The sequence below is a fragment of the Zingiber officinale genome, chromosome 10A (genome assembly GCF_018446385.1).
Source record: "Zingiber officinale cultivar Zhangliang chromosome 10A, Zo_v1.1, whole genome shotgun sequence".
Lineage (NCBI taxonomy): Eukaryota > Viridiplantae > Streptophyta > Magnoliopsida > Zingiberales > Zingiberaceae > Zingiber > Zingiber officinale.
Genome location: NC_056004.1, coordinates 82,338,544 through 82,351,996, shown reverse-complemented (window position 1 = coordinate 82,351,996; position 13,453 = coordinate 82,338,544). Strand labels below are relative to the sequence as shown.

Sequence of the window (13,453 nt, the reverse complement as noted above, 5' to 3'; positions counted from 1 at the left end):
TCTACTGTAGCCACAGTCTCGTTATTTTGCCTCTGCTTCATCTCGCCGTTACCTGACTTGAGTGTCGGAGGGTCGTCACCGGGAACCCCTTCCCTGCTCGGCTTTGTTGCAGGTTCACCGGAGGTCCACGTCAGCGCGGAGATCACCCGAAGACAACAGAGAGTGTCACGTCCCCAGTTTTCGTCGACTCAGCGCTCGGACAGGATCAATTAAGATTTAAAATTTTATAGAAATTTTACAAGGACCCTCGACCTCACTCAAGGTAGTCCAGGATGTCATCTAGCAATGACGAGGTGAGCTTGTCCCGGCTGATGATGGTGCTGGTCAGAGCTGTAGGAAGGTAGCCACCCTCTCGGAGCTGGTCGATCGTCCTATCGATGGCCAGACCAAAAAGACGCAGACCCCGATCGGCGACCTTCTCATTGAAAATGTCCGAACGGAGGTAGTTTCGCTTCATGGCTTCGAACTGACCGACCTCACCATCTTGATATGTCTTCAAAGCCACTCGGGAGGCTTCTAGCTCATCCTTGGTGGTGGCCAGCTCATTGTCTTTTACAGTGAGTTGGCCTTGAAGAGCAGCTTCTTCAGCCAACCGGTTGTTCTGCTCGACGACCAAGAAGTCCTCAGCTTCCTTGAGTTTTTGGGCGAGGGCCCGGGCCTCCTTATTCTTCAGCTCGAGGTCTTCGATGGCCTAGTTCTTCCTCGCATTGGCCAACTCGATTTTATTGTCGAAGGTGGCGACCTGGTTTTTAAACCAAGCCAGCATAGTGGACTGCTTAGCGCTGTTATTCCGCTCGGCTTCTAGGAGATGATTGCTCTTCTCTAGAGCAACCCGCAGTTTTGCCACCTCGACGTTCGTTTGCTCTTGAGCGGCGGAGGATTGGCCGCTCGACGCCTTCATCTTTTTCACTTCCTCCTCCAAAAAAGTGAGCCTTTGGTACATGACTAGGCTCACCACCCAGTACTGCAAACAAATTGAATATGAGTACCGATCGGAAGTAAACTGTGCAAATGCAAAACTTACCTTAGTAGACATCTGGGTGTGACTGTCCGCGAGTGCCCCTGGAGGCATCACTGCCGCACGGGCGCAAACATCTTCCCATAATTTGGCGAGTGACCCTTAAATGATGATCTAGTGCTCCGGAGCTCGAGACTCGGCGCTGAATTCGTGCCACACCTCAGTCGGCAGATGCAGAATTGCCGTAATGTGGCATTGGCCGTTCGGGGCTGACTGTGTAGAAGTTGCCCGCCCGAACGACCTTGATGAAGAGGCCGACCAAATGCCCGACTTCTTGATCTTAGAGTTTGGTGGTAGGAAGGCCACCGACGACGCGCAGACCGCCCCTTGAGGCAGACCGGATAGGGAGGGCGTTCGATCTGATGACTCGGGAGCAGTAGACTCTTGGACAGGAGCGAGGGTTGACGTCTCGACCCGTTCGATAGACCGCACCCCCGACGTGGCAAACCGTGATGAAGGCTCAGCTCGACGCCCCTTGTGCATGCTCAGTGGCTCGACTAAGGAAGCTGAGCTCGAATCCCCCTTAACTGGAATGATCGGACGCAGTTCGGAAAGAGGTTGGGAGCCACCGGTCGCTCTGCCACTTGCTAGAGCGGGAGCCGCCTCGCTCTCGTCCCGAGGCTCCTCTTGCGAGCCGACCGGCTGCAAGCCGTGGCTCCCCAGTTCTTCCACAGCGGCCGCGTTGATCACGACATCTACGAGCTTTGCCTTGCCGGTCAAACGTGCGCGCAGCATGACTTTGACTGCATGAAAGGAAGAAAAATCAGTTAGAATCAAAGAAAGGAGTATAGTGATCGCATACCTAGGCTGAACGGGAGCCGGGTGCATATCGGACTCAGGCCGAAGATATATAGGACACCTTCCAGCAGCAGCTTGTGAATGTCGTATTTCTGACCGGCCAACATCGAGGTTGCGTTGAGGTAGTCCGATCGACTCTTGTACTTCTTTAATGGAGGCTGAGTCACCACGTCAAGTTGCCAGTTTGTTGGAAAGTCCGGCTGCTCGGGAAAGCGTACAAAAAAGAAGTACTCCTTCCAGTATTTGTTGGAGGTCGGCATTTTATCAAAGAAAATCAAATCCACTCGGGCTTGGAAAAGGAAAGTCCCCGGCTCGGAAGACTTGGGATAATAAAAGTAATGGAAGAGCTGGGGAGTAAGGGGAATGTCGTGCAGGCGGAAAAGGACCACCACCACGCACAGGAGCCGAAAGGAGTTCAATACTATTTGATGAAGGGAGACTCGGAAGTATTTACACATGGAAGAAAAAAAGGGGTGGATGGGAAACCGCAGACCGACAGTGAAATGGTTCCTAAAGAAGCAGACGTAGCCGGACGACGGAGAATTTGGCCGATCGGAAGCTTAAAGAAGAATAACTTCGTATTCTAGAGGAAGTTAGAAAGCGACTTTCAGACTCTCAGCATTGCCGGCGTCGAACCGGGACTCGGTAGAAGTGTACCAGAGCCCCAGGATGCCGACGGGAGGCTGAGATGACCTTGCCATTGCAAAACAAGAAAGAAAGAGAATGAATAAAATGGCGGAAGGGTCGCCGGAACACTGAGACGCCGAAAAGCTCAAGAACGAGAAAGAACAGACGTCGGAAGATGCGAAAACAAGGGGAAATGAGGAGAAAGCTTACTGGAAAGGTCGTCGGAGGAACGAAAAAGAAGGATGTCGTCGGAGCACAGAAGTGTCGTTGAAGAATTCACTTTAAGTGGGCAAATGCGGCGACACGCACGTGCTTATAAGCCTGGGGGTCGACCGACCGGAGTTGTCCGATCTAGGTCGCGGAAACCCAGTCCAAGATCTCACTGTTGAATTTGAACCGCCAAACGCCACATCACAGCGGATAACTGTACCACCTGTCGCATCCACCGTATGGCGACAGAGAGCAGAACACGTGTCACATCACCACGGGTCGGCATTTAAGGAGGGTATGGGGGCGTGCTTAGCCAGTTAGCCTTAATGCGAAGAGATTTGCACGATTTCCCAGAAATCTGGATGACATAAGCCTCGCTCGCGCTCGCCCAGAGCAGCCCAAGAAAAGACTTCACAAGTACAAACCTTTGGCGTGCCGATTGGATTGAGGGAGCATATCTACGGCTGAACGACAAGCGTCAATAAGCCGATCGACAAGAAGCGTGCACCCCCAATTAGAAGCCAAGTTGTGCCAAAGGCCGATCAAGAGGAAATCTGCTTGGACAATTATCCAGTCAGTCGGACTTACAACCTCCTTCGACTAGACTTGAGGGGGAGGCTTGTGATGCGGTGATGATAAAGGGCCCCACCCCGCTGCCACGATGGAGGTCAAAAGGTCCAGTCAACGTGTAGAGGGCATTGGCCGGTCGGGCGAAGCATGCCCTGACTGGGGATAAGGATCCGACCCGTCGTCGTCTTCGACACGGGGAGCTATCAAACAACCAACGCTCAAGGGAGACAATGTGCAGAACCGGAGCCGAGCGGCTACCCTGCTCGGTCAAACAGTAGAGTTTGATACGACAGAGTTCGACTTCGGCCGAGCGATTACCTCGCTCGGCCTGGCAGCAGGTCTCGACAGTGACAAAGTGGACTTCCGGTCGAGCAGACACACACTGAGGAATAGCGAGGTTCCGTTCGACCAGACGGGGCACCAGGGCGGCGAAATTCCGGCCGAGCGGCCATCCCACTCGACTTAGCAGTACACTCTTGATGATATCCAGTGATATCCTTTTGGGAGTTGGTGCTGCCGACTCTAAGCATGGACTGCCAGAAGATCGTACGACGGAAGCTTCCACTGTCACTTCAGAGATATGCTTGGCCCGTTAAGGTGCTGTGTCAAGGACACTTTATTGACAAGTCTTTTCAAGAAAGCTTTGTGAAGCGTGCTCGCACGCGCGCTACCAGAGCTCTATATAAAGGGGAGTCCATGCATCGGCGGAGGTATGCACTATTCATTATTTGCACTACTGTCTTCTTGTTGCTCCGCCTTATATTTTACCGCCGGTTACTGACTTAAGCGTTAGAGGGCCAACACCGGCCACCCCTTCTCTGGCTCGGCACTAACGTAATTTGTGTTGCAGGTCGAGCGGAGTCTACTTGCAATCAGTGGGAGCGCCACATCCCCAGCTTTCTGTCTCTTCGACTTTCGGACAGGATCAACGTCGTTTGATTCATCAGCTGATTTTGTCCTAAATCGATTGATGGACCAAATAATCTCAGATTGACATGAAACAAGTTTCTATATATTCGTCTACCTCTCTTGATTATATCCATGTCCTCAAACATCAATTTGACCGAATATATTGAGAATAATCATTTTTCAAACATGAATTTAAATGTTCAAATATATTCATATTTAAAAAATTATTGCTCTCAATATATTAAGTCAAATTAAAGTTCGAGGGCATGAATATAATAAGGAGAGATAGATCAACACATAAAAACTAATTTCATACCAATCCATGATCGTTTAGTCTATCAACCTAATTTATCTAAGAGTAAATCAGTCGACTGATGTTTTGATACATAGTCAAATCAATTTGACTATTCCAAAATATCATAAAATTAAAAATAGGTATGTAATTTGATAATTTTAAAATTATTATATGCGAAATAGGTATTTTGTAGATTTATATACGCGATACAGTTAAAAAAAAAAGCTGATGTAATTTTTATAAATTTCAATTTAAAAAATTATATTTTCCTAATATTTAATTTAACTAGATCTTAATTAACTTTTATTTATTGAATATTTTAGGGGGTCAGGTGCGAAAATATTTTAAGAAATAGAACGGAATATGAATGGAATCTTTGCGCATTTGCCCTTCTCGTGTTCCTGCTTCCGCAGTGTCGCCTTATCTCCTTCGCCGAGCAAAACCCATCCATGCGCTAAAACCCTAATCCCGATGCTGCCATCCCTCAGCAATTCGCATCTCCCTCCTCCTAAGATCGCGGCTTTAGACCATCCGCATGCCTTCCCTCATCGCTCGCTTCCGATTACGCCCGCTTCCCACGCCGCCGAAGACGACCGCTTCCGCGCGCTAGCCTTGAAGAAGTCGGGTTTCCTCTCGGTAATTGATCGGGCGATGAACGAGGAAGAGGTGTATCGGAGGGCGAGAGCGGAGGTTCAGCGGAAGGGGTTGGAAGTGGAAGGTTACTCGATCGAGGGGATCTCCGTCGGCGGCCATGAGACGTGCGTCATGGTCCCTAGCATGAACCTTTCCTTTGACATTGGGAGATGCCCGGCCAAGGCTGTGCATCAGGATTTCTTGTTCATCACTCATGCTCACCTCGATCACATTGTAAGAAAAAAATACTTCAGTTCTGAATTAAAAGACAGTACGATGTGCTTTGAAATGTTCAACCTGAAGAATAATTAATTTGTAATCTTTACTTGATTATGCTACTGCTTATTGAATCAGCACAACGTGTTATGTAATTAAAAAATGGTTTACCACATCTTTAACCAATCCTGAAGGCTGAAACTTTGGTTGAGATGTAGTATTCAAGTATCAATGTTGTAGTATAATGTTCAATTTCCCTACCACAAAATCCATACTACTGTTTTTCACTCTAGAAATTTGTTATATATACTGTAATTTTTCATTAAGTTTAACACAATTTCTGTTAGTAATAATTTTGTAGATTATTTAACAAGAAGATATTGATTAAGTTATCATTAATGTGTTTGAGAGTGGATGATTGAAAGAGACAGTAGGTTCTAGATTCTCATGTGATTGTCGCGTGCCAAAAGAAAAAAAAATCATTAGACTATGACATAACCTATCATACCTCACAAGTTCAAGGATTTGAATGTTGGATTGTCTGGAAATATGTACAAAATAAAAATAATGAGAATGCTAAAAATGGATCTTTTGGGTTATTAGAATAAGATAAATTAGAAAAATAGGTTTACAAGGAGTAATTAATAGGGGTGTTATGTCGTAATATCGCTAATATTGGTTCCAAAGTTTGAAAGAAAAAAGTTTGAGGGCTATGTTAGTCCTTGATGAACCGATGAGCATGAATCTTGTATGTGTTTGCAGATGATATCCTGCTAATTAAAATAGAAAAATTTAGAAATCAAGGATTTTAAGTTAAGGAGAATTAAAATATCATTGCTAGGATAAAAAATGAATGGTTAAAATGGAGTGGAGCTTTTGGAGTCTTGTTTGATTGTTCTTTACCTGTTACACTAAATGGAAACTTTTATTAGATTATAGTAATTTGCCATCCTTTATAGATCATAATGTTAAGTAAGAAAACAACACAAAATAATAATATAGCTCTAGAGTTATTAAATAAGATAATATGTAAAAAATACCATTAAGGAGCAATTAAGTGTAGCTCCAATAGACATAGTATGAGAGAAAGAAGTTGGGATAGATTGTAGATGTTCAAAGGTGATTGGTTGATTCTATATTCGGCGAGTTGAATCACTTAAGAGTATATGAAAGAAAACTCTAGTTAATGAAATAATGCACATTTAATTGTGATTTTACATATTCTACATTGACTCATCAATAATAATAATTTTTACCTACTTTTTCTCCTTTGTCATTTACAAGTTCTTCATGGTCTTGTTCAATGGTTGTAGGGTGGTCTTCCAATGTATTTAGCAACTCGTGGCCTTTACAACTTGAAACCTCCTACAGTATTTGTACCACCATGTATCAAAGATGATGTACAGAAGTTACTTGATGTTCATAGAGGGATGAGCCAAGTAGAATTGAAGCTTGATTTAGTTGCATTAGATGTGGGTATGTATCTCATCAGTTGATCTGGCTATTCTTTTTCCCTCTTGTGTGTAGGTTTATTTCTTAATGCTTTTGATACCATATTTTTAGGAGAGACATATGAGATACGCAATGATCTTGTTGCTAGACCATTCAGAACTCACCATGTTATTCCCAGCCAGGTTTGTCTTTTAAGGGAGCTTGTTTTGCTCTGGACCTTCAACAGGCTGTTGTAGTTATGGTTTGATTTTTAGGATGATTTTTTAAGCTAAAATTGATCTCTTTTTTTCACATATGAAATAGGGATACGTCATTTATTCAGTGAGAAATAAGCTGAGAAAACAGTATGCTCACTTAAAAGGGCCCCAGATAAAAAAGCTGAAAGATTCTGGTGTTGAGGTAATGAGGTTTGCATACACCTCCTTTCATAAGAATAGTCAATATTAGATGCCTAATGATTTGGCTTTTGCTCATCTCAAGCCTTATGTAATTAGTTGATTGAAATGACTGTGTTTAGATCACAGATATTATATTGTCTCCGGAGGTTGCTTTCACAGGAGATACAAAATCTGATTTCATTCTTGATCCACGAAATGCAGATGCTCTGCGAGCCAAAATTCTCATAACTGAGGTAAACTGTGTTTCTGCATTGCTTGTAGTTTGGAGAGGTGTCTGATACAATTTCAATACATTTTTGTGTCATTTTCATGTAATCCTTAAATGATTACTTGGAGTTTGTTTAATTCACATGGTTCTGAATCTGAGAGTCGTAAATGCTTTTCACTAAATAATGATGGTGCTTCTATGGTTCAATTATGGCAGAAAATTGTTCAATCAATTAATACTACCAATGGTCTCTCCCTTTGAGCTTCATGCAAGGTCAATGAAAATACAGAAACGGTGAGTGTAACATTAAAAAAAAAAAGAATTAGTCTCTCCTTGCCGGAAAATTGAGACCTGAAAACTGGTAATACAAAAAAGAAAGGCATATGCTAAAGGTAGATTACTCAATTAGCATACACTTAATGTGCTTTTCAAATTTCCAGTCGGCTAATCTATCTTTTTAATTTGTACACTGTTTTGCTAAAAAAGTGGGGAAAAATTGTGTACATTTAAAACTAATTTAAAACCCATCAGCTTACACCTGTAGCAAAAACTAATTCTTGTGGTTATTATTGCCCATTGAGTACAATTTTACTGTTGATTTTTCTCAGATCGATGGTGATTGTTCATCAAACTGCAAGATTTAACAACAATAACAACCAAGCCTTATCCCACTACATGGGGTTGACTTATTGCAAGATCTAACATCATAGTTAATTTTAGTCTCTCCAAATGTGCTTGACTAGTTTTTGCATTTAGAGTTGGAGCCTTCTGCTGGATCATTTCATGTTTCAGTTGGACAACCTCAACTAACATCCTGAGATGATATATTGAGCCAGAAATCATACCAAAGCATTTCAGATCGCATTAAATCTAATGAACAGTCGGATCTGGATTAGTGGAATAATCTACATCTTTTGCTAGTCATGCACTTATGCTCATATTTGCAAACTGCCTCGTATATCTTTTACTTGTGTTGTATTTTTCCAGTTTGACAGAGCTAGAGGCAATTTAATCCTCACTAAATTTTTTTGTATGGCAGGCAACTTTCTTAGATGATGAAAACGATATTGAACATGCACGCGAACATGGCCACTTGCATTTGCTTGAGGTAACATTTTTTTTCTCTCAATGGACCTTTTCTCATTAGTTTTCAACCCACCAGGTTTTTGAAGTTCCTTTAATTCTCTCTGTTTCTGTTGTCTCGTCTCTGCATGTGAATAGACACTTTTCACTTCATTCCTTGTTGACAATTTTCCTGAGCTTTTAAACTATTTTCTCAGAACTTTTCAGTAATTCCTTGAATATTTATAGATCATGGAGCATGCAAAGTGGTTTCGCAACAAGGCCATCCTGCTAACCCACTTCTCATCTCGATACAAGATTGAGGTATATATCCATGTCCAGTGACATCCATCACCTGATCAGTGTTCAGTTTAATCAGATGCAAATCTACCACCCCTTGCAGGATATTCGCAAAGCGATTGCCAAGTTACAACCAAAATTGTCTCCAAAAGTCGTCGCCCTCACGGAGGGTTTCCGATCGGCATATTAGTGATTCCCATTGTTTGTTTAGAGATTTTTGTTAATTTATTGCAAGAGTAGGTTGGTGGAAAGTTTGTGAATCTATGGAAACATTGCGTTTAGTTGTCTTAATAGATATTGCCATAAGCAATTTGTTGCCATGTAAGACATTATGACTCAAACCAGTGCAAACTTTCCTGGATCTTTGGCTAAGATTCATGTTTGATATGAATTCAGACGACTTTATATTGATTATCAAGCTCGTAATCTTTTGATAAAAGAGAGAAATAAAGTGTAGTGTGATTATATTTGATATTTTTCAGTTGGATTCACAATCCGTCGTCGAGCTTATGGCGATGATATCTCCTTCCGCCGGCAGCCGGAATCTCACCCTCCGCCTTCTCCCGCTCTCGCTCCTGCTAAACGAGCGTGACCCGTCGCCCTCCACCGCAGAGCTGGAGCTCGACGCGGAAGCATCGACGCTGGCGAAGCGACTGTCGCAGCCGATGACTGAGGGACTCAAAGGGCAGACCTTGGGCGACTGCCGCCGGTGCAGCTGCTCCTCAACCCCTGGTGAGGCGAGGAGCCATTCCTCCAGCATCTGCGGTCGTCTTCCCTTTCCGCCTTGCTCCGCTCCATGGTCCTCGCCGCTCGGCGTGGAAACATCGACGCCGGCGAGGCGACGGTCGCAGCCGATGACCGATGGACTCAAAGGGCAGACCTTGGGCGACTGCCGCCGGTGCAGCTGCACCTCAACCACCGGGGAGGCGAGGAGCCACTCCAGCGTCGGCAGTCTTCCCTTTCCGCCTTGCTCCGCTCCATGGTCCTCGCTGTCTCCGCCGTCCTCGTCGTCGTCGTACTCCCTGCTCTTCTCCGGCATTAAGCATTGAGGAAGAAGCCGCTCGGCGAAGGAGGAGCTACGAGGGAGTTGAGCGCTGCTTTCTCGTGGACTCGGGCCGCGAGAGCGGCGCAAAGTGGCGTGTTTGGCCCCCATGCTCGATGCTCGATGCCTGCCTTCGATGCTATTCCTATCATATAATGATGGATTGGATGACGAGGAAGGCATTTCTTGTTGGATTTGTCTCGGTCTCATCAATTCATGTAGAGATGGTGGTGGCTACAAGGGAATCCGCGAGTTAGAACAAGGTCAACTAATTTATCATTCTCTCAATATTAAGTTCAATGATACAAGTTGCTATAAACTTCATTTTTGTTTTTATTCTCTCAATGTTTGTCATTTGATTGCCTTTGATATGATCCATTGTGAATTGTGATAGAGAACTTTTGACCTAAATGTTTTTATTTTGAATACACTAAAAAAAAAAAAGAATACACTAAAAAAATTACGACAATTTGTGATGAATTTTATGAGGATTTTTTTTTATAAAAAAATTCATCATAAAAAAAATTTGTGACAAATTCATTGAAGAAAACATTTTCGTTGTGAATAAGTCGCCGCCAACCCCTGCGACAAAAACATGTAAATTCGTCGTCAATTTTGCAATGAATTATATTTTCATCATCAAATTCTTTGCAATTTTGCAATGAAAAAAATTCATCGCACAATTCACAAATGAAAATCTATGACGAATTTCATGTTTGCCCCAAATTTGGCAATGAATCCCATTTTCGTTGTAGATTTGCAATGAAAATGGATTCGTCGCCAAATCTACGACAACCCCAATTTTGTTGCAAATTTGTGATGAATCTAGTTTTTGTTGCAAATTTGTGACGAATCCTATTTCCATTGCAAATTTGCAAAGAAAATGTATTTGTCGCTAAACAATGAAATAAAACATGAAGATACCATCTCTAATGACCTATAGAAAAAATATCATGCATTAACATATAAAATATATAAATTTAAAAATGAGATGGTATATAAACACTAGAGCTATAAGTATTACAAATTTATATAAACATAATCTATAAATTTATGTGTACTTTTATATTCATATATTGTACCATATGGCAATACCTCTTTAATAAATTAAACAAAATCATTAAAACAATCTTTAGACACATTATGCTCTGTCTTGACATTCAACAATCTTATGGTGAGAGATAATTTAGTGTGACGATCACAACTAGACTATACTGGTTCATCTGCAACACTCAACACTTCCTGAAATTAGAGATATGTTTTATCAACACCTGACACTTTACCTCCTCTAATGGTGATGTATAAGTAGTAAACATTTGCTCAACTATTGGAGGACAACTAAAACTTGCACTACTCAATTTGTGAATGAAATTCTGATCCACTGCATCAATTACCATCCTCTGATATGGATTTAATTGATTATAATAACTCTAATCTTTACTAAATAAGACTTGTATGCTTTGTCCATAATCTCCATTAGATACAAATGGTTCACTATAACATGTCCAATTATAGTAATTAGAGATAAAATCAAATCTACACAAATGTTTTTGTACTGTCACACCCCGAGGTTAAGGTTATCCGATGAAAATCGGACAACACATCCTCTATAGCAGTGACAAATGAAATATGTATACAATGTCATAAGGCTACTCACAAGCTATCAATAATAGCCCACACGGTTGGAACATGCACAACCATGCAGTTATATACATAGTCCACAAGGCTGGAATAAAAAGTATATAACCACAAAGTTTTATAATAAACAGCACATATGACTATAACAAAACACAGCAGAAGTCACAAAATAATGATGGTAAAATCATAAAATATCTAACTACGAGCCGACCCAGCTTAACATGACATCAACAAACCAAATACATAATACCACAAGATAAAACTCCAAGTTTACGTCGAGTTATTACAATACCAAGTTCACAAATTCAAAATACAAATAAGACAGGAAACAAAACTAGAAAACCATCCTCGGATGTGACGTGGGATCGGCGGTCAGGATCCTCCAAGTGTCCTTGTATCATCTACCTGTTCCCTGGCGAAAGAAAAAACCAGATTAAGGGGTGGTGAGTGCTGGGACTCAGCGGGTAATAGACAGATAGTGTATGAATATAATATATATAGAGAAAGCCAAAGGTATACAGTTTCATAGGGAAAAGTATCATGAACTATACAGATATCATAATTAATGTCCATACCTGAATCCATATACTAAGGTAGTAATAAAAAGTCAAGGGTGGTAAGGAACTGCAATAGTACTGCTCATAACTACAAGGGTAACATGTGAGGTATATACATATTATCAATAAGTAAGCCAGTATCTAACACATGCAACAGATATATAAGTAAGCAATCAATAGCATAAGCAAGTATAATAACAAAAGCGTATGCACGGATGGTCTCTCGGCCCACCCCTTTGCACCACGACCCCTGTATAGTCAAGAGACTGGATTGATGACAATTGTACTCACTCCAGCTACCACTACTCTTGAGTGTCCAAGTGGATAGGTGCATAGTAGCTAGCTAGCTACGTAGCAATATGGTCCCTGCTGCTCGTAACTCCAGCTACCACTATTTATGAGTGGTTGAGTGGGGGCACGATAGGACAAGCGGTATCTGCTCTAACTACCACTACTCATGAGTGACCGAGTGTGCGGCGCTGACCAACGACTCTCTCAACCACAAGGGAGACATAGTCGTCAGTATGCATGCAATGATATGATACACAAGATGCTATAGTTATCATATATATAAATAGAAATCAGGTATGTTATAGTAAGCTAGCATGCTCAATAAGGTATGTAAATAAACAACAATCAAAGCAAGTAAACATGATATCTAGTATCTGCTAAATATTATAGATAGAAACGAGAGACTGTATAGACCATCAAAGTGATCATCTTAAAGATTGAGTGGATAAGTATCAAGCTCAAGAAAAATATGAGTAGAGTCAAGGTAAATACAACAACTATCTGAATATAGCTCATGTACTAAGGTCAAAGTATTAAAGAATCAAGGTAAGAAGTATCCGCCTCTAAATGTAGTCTGAACCAAATATCACCTACATCATGATGCCCATCTCAATCAGAGTCTTGCATCAACGTATAAAATTTAGCTATCTTCATATGAATCAAATAGCTAAAACCAATTCTCAAAACAAGTAGCTAACTCCAACTCATTCATTACCCTTTGTTAATTTCCTTTATTGATCAAACCAAATCTAATCCAACCCTAGTTTAATCCATCCCAGTGATCAGATTATATAAGGTCCTCAGTTTACTTAGTTCATATCATAAACTTACTAAATTAGGGTTTACTAATAATGAATTTTCCCCTAAAATAGTAATAGAACAATTACAAGTTAAAATTACTGCACCCCTTTACAAGAACCTACCCCTAACAGTCTCCTGATAGTCAACCAGACAATCATCCTCCTCTACCATTTCCATACTTCCAACTTCTAACACATAACCCACAGATTTCGTTACCTATACAGCACACACCTTGGCTTCTCCTCCAATAATTGTGGAGTTGACTCCAGCAGCCTTCACAACCTTTAGGATTGCTAACCTAATGTATGGCTAAGATCCAATAGATAAGGTCACCGCAACTAGGGATCTGCAACTAAATGTGATGGTTAGATAACCACAGGGGTCAGCGATTGGGTAGAAGGAAGGCAAAGGAAGAGTAGGTACACTGT

The 13,453-nt window shown here is 41.9% G+C and overlaps 1 protein-coding gene across 1 annotated transcript; it reads left to right on the top strand.

Moving 5' to 3' along the window:
- Window positions 1-4,794: 4,794 nt before the first annotated feature.
- On the top strand, window positions 4,795-9,068 carry LOC122027531 (tRNase Z TRZ2, chloroplastic). The gene is made up of 8 exons (XM_042586520.1): window positions 4,795-5,294; window positions 6,590-6,752; window positions 6,840-6,910; window positions 7,032-7,127; window positions 7,246-7,359; window positions 8,374-8,442; window positions 8,646-8,720; window positions 8,800-9,068. The coding sequence occupies exons 1-8, from the start codon at window positions 4,899-4,901 to the stop codon at window positions 8,884-8,886; spliced, it is 1,071 nt and encodes a 356-aa protein (XP_042442454.1). The 5' UTR covers window positions 4,795-4,898; the 3' UTR covers window positions 8,887-9,068.
- Window positions 9,069-13,453: the final 4,385 nt, after the last annotated feature.

Excerpts from the sequence above, each read along its gene's own strand:
- LOC122027531 (XM_042586520.1), top strand. The coding sequence starts at position 4,899 with ATGCTGCCATCCCTCAGCAATTCGCATCTCCCTCCTCCTAAGATCGCG. Across the intron at positions 5,295-6,589 it reads ATGCTCACCTCGATCACATT|GGTGGTCTTCCAATGTATTT; the intron begins GTAAGAAAAAAA and ends CAATGGTTGTAG. Across the intron at positions 7,360-8,373 it reads CCAAAATTCTCATAACTGAG|GCAACTTTCTTAGATGATGA; the intron begins GTAAACTGTGTT and ends TTTGTATGGCAG.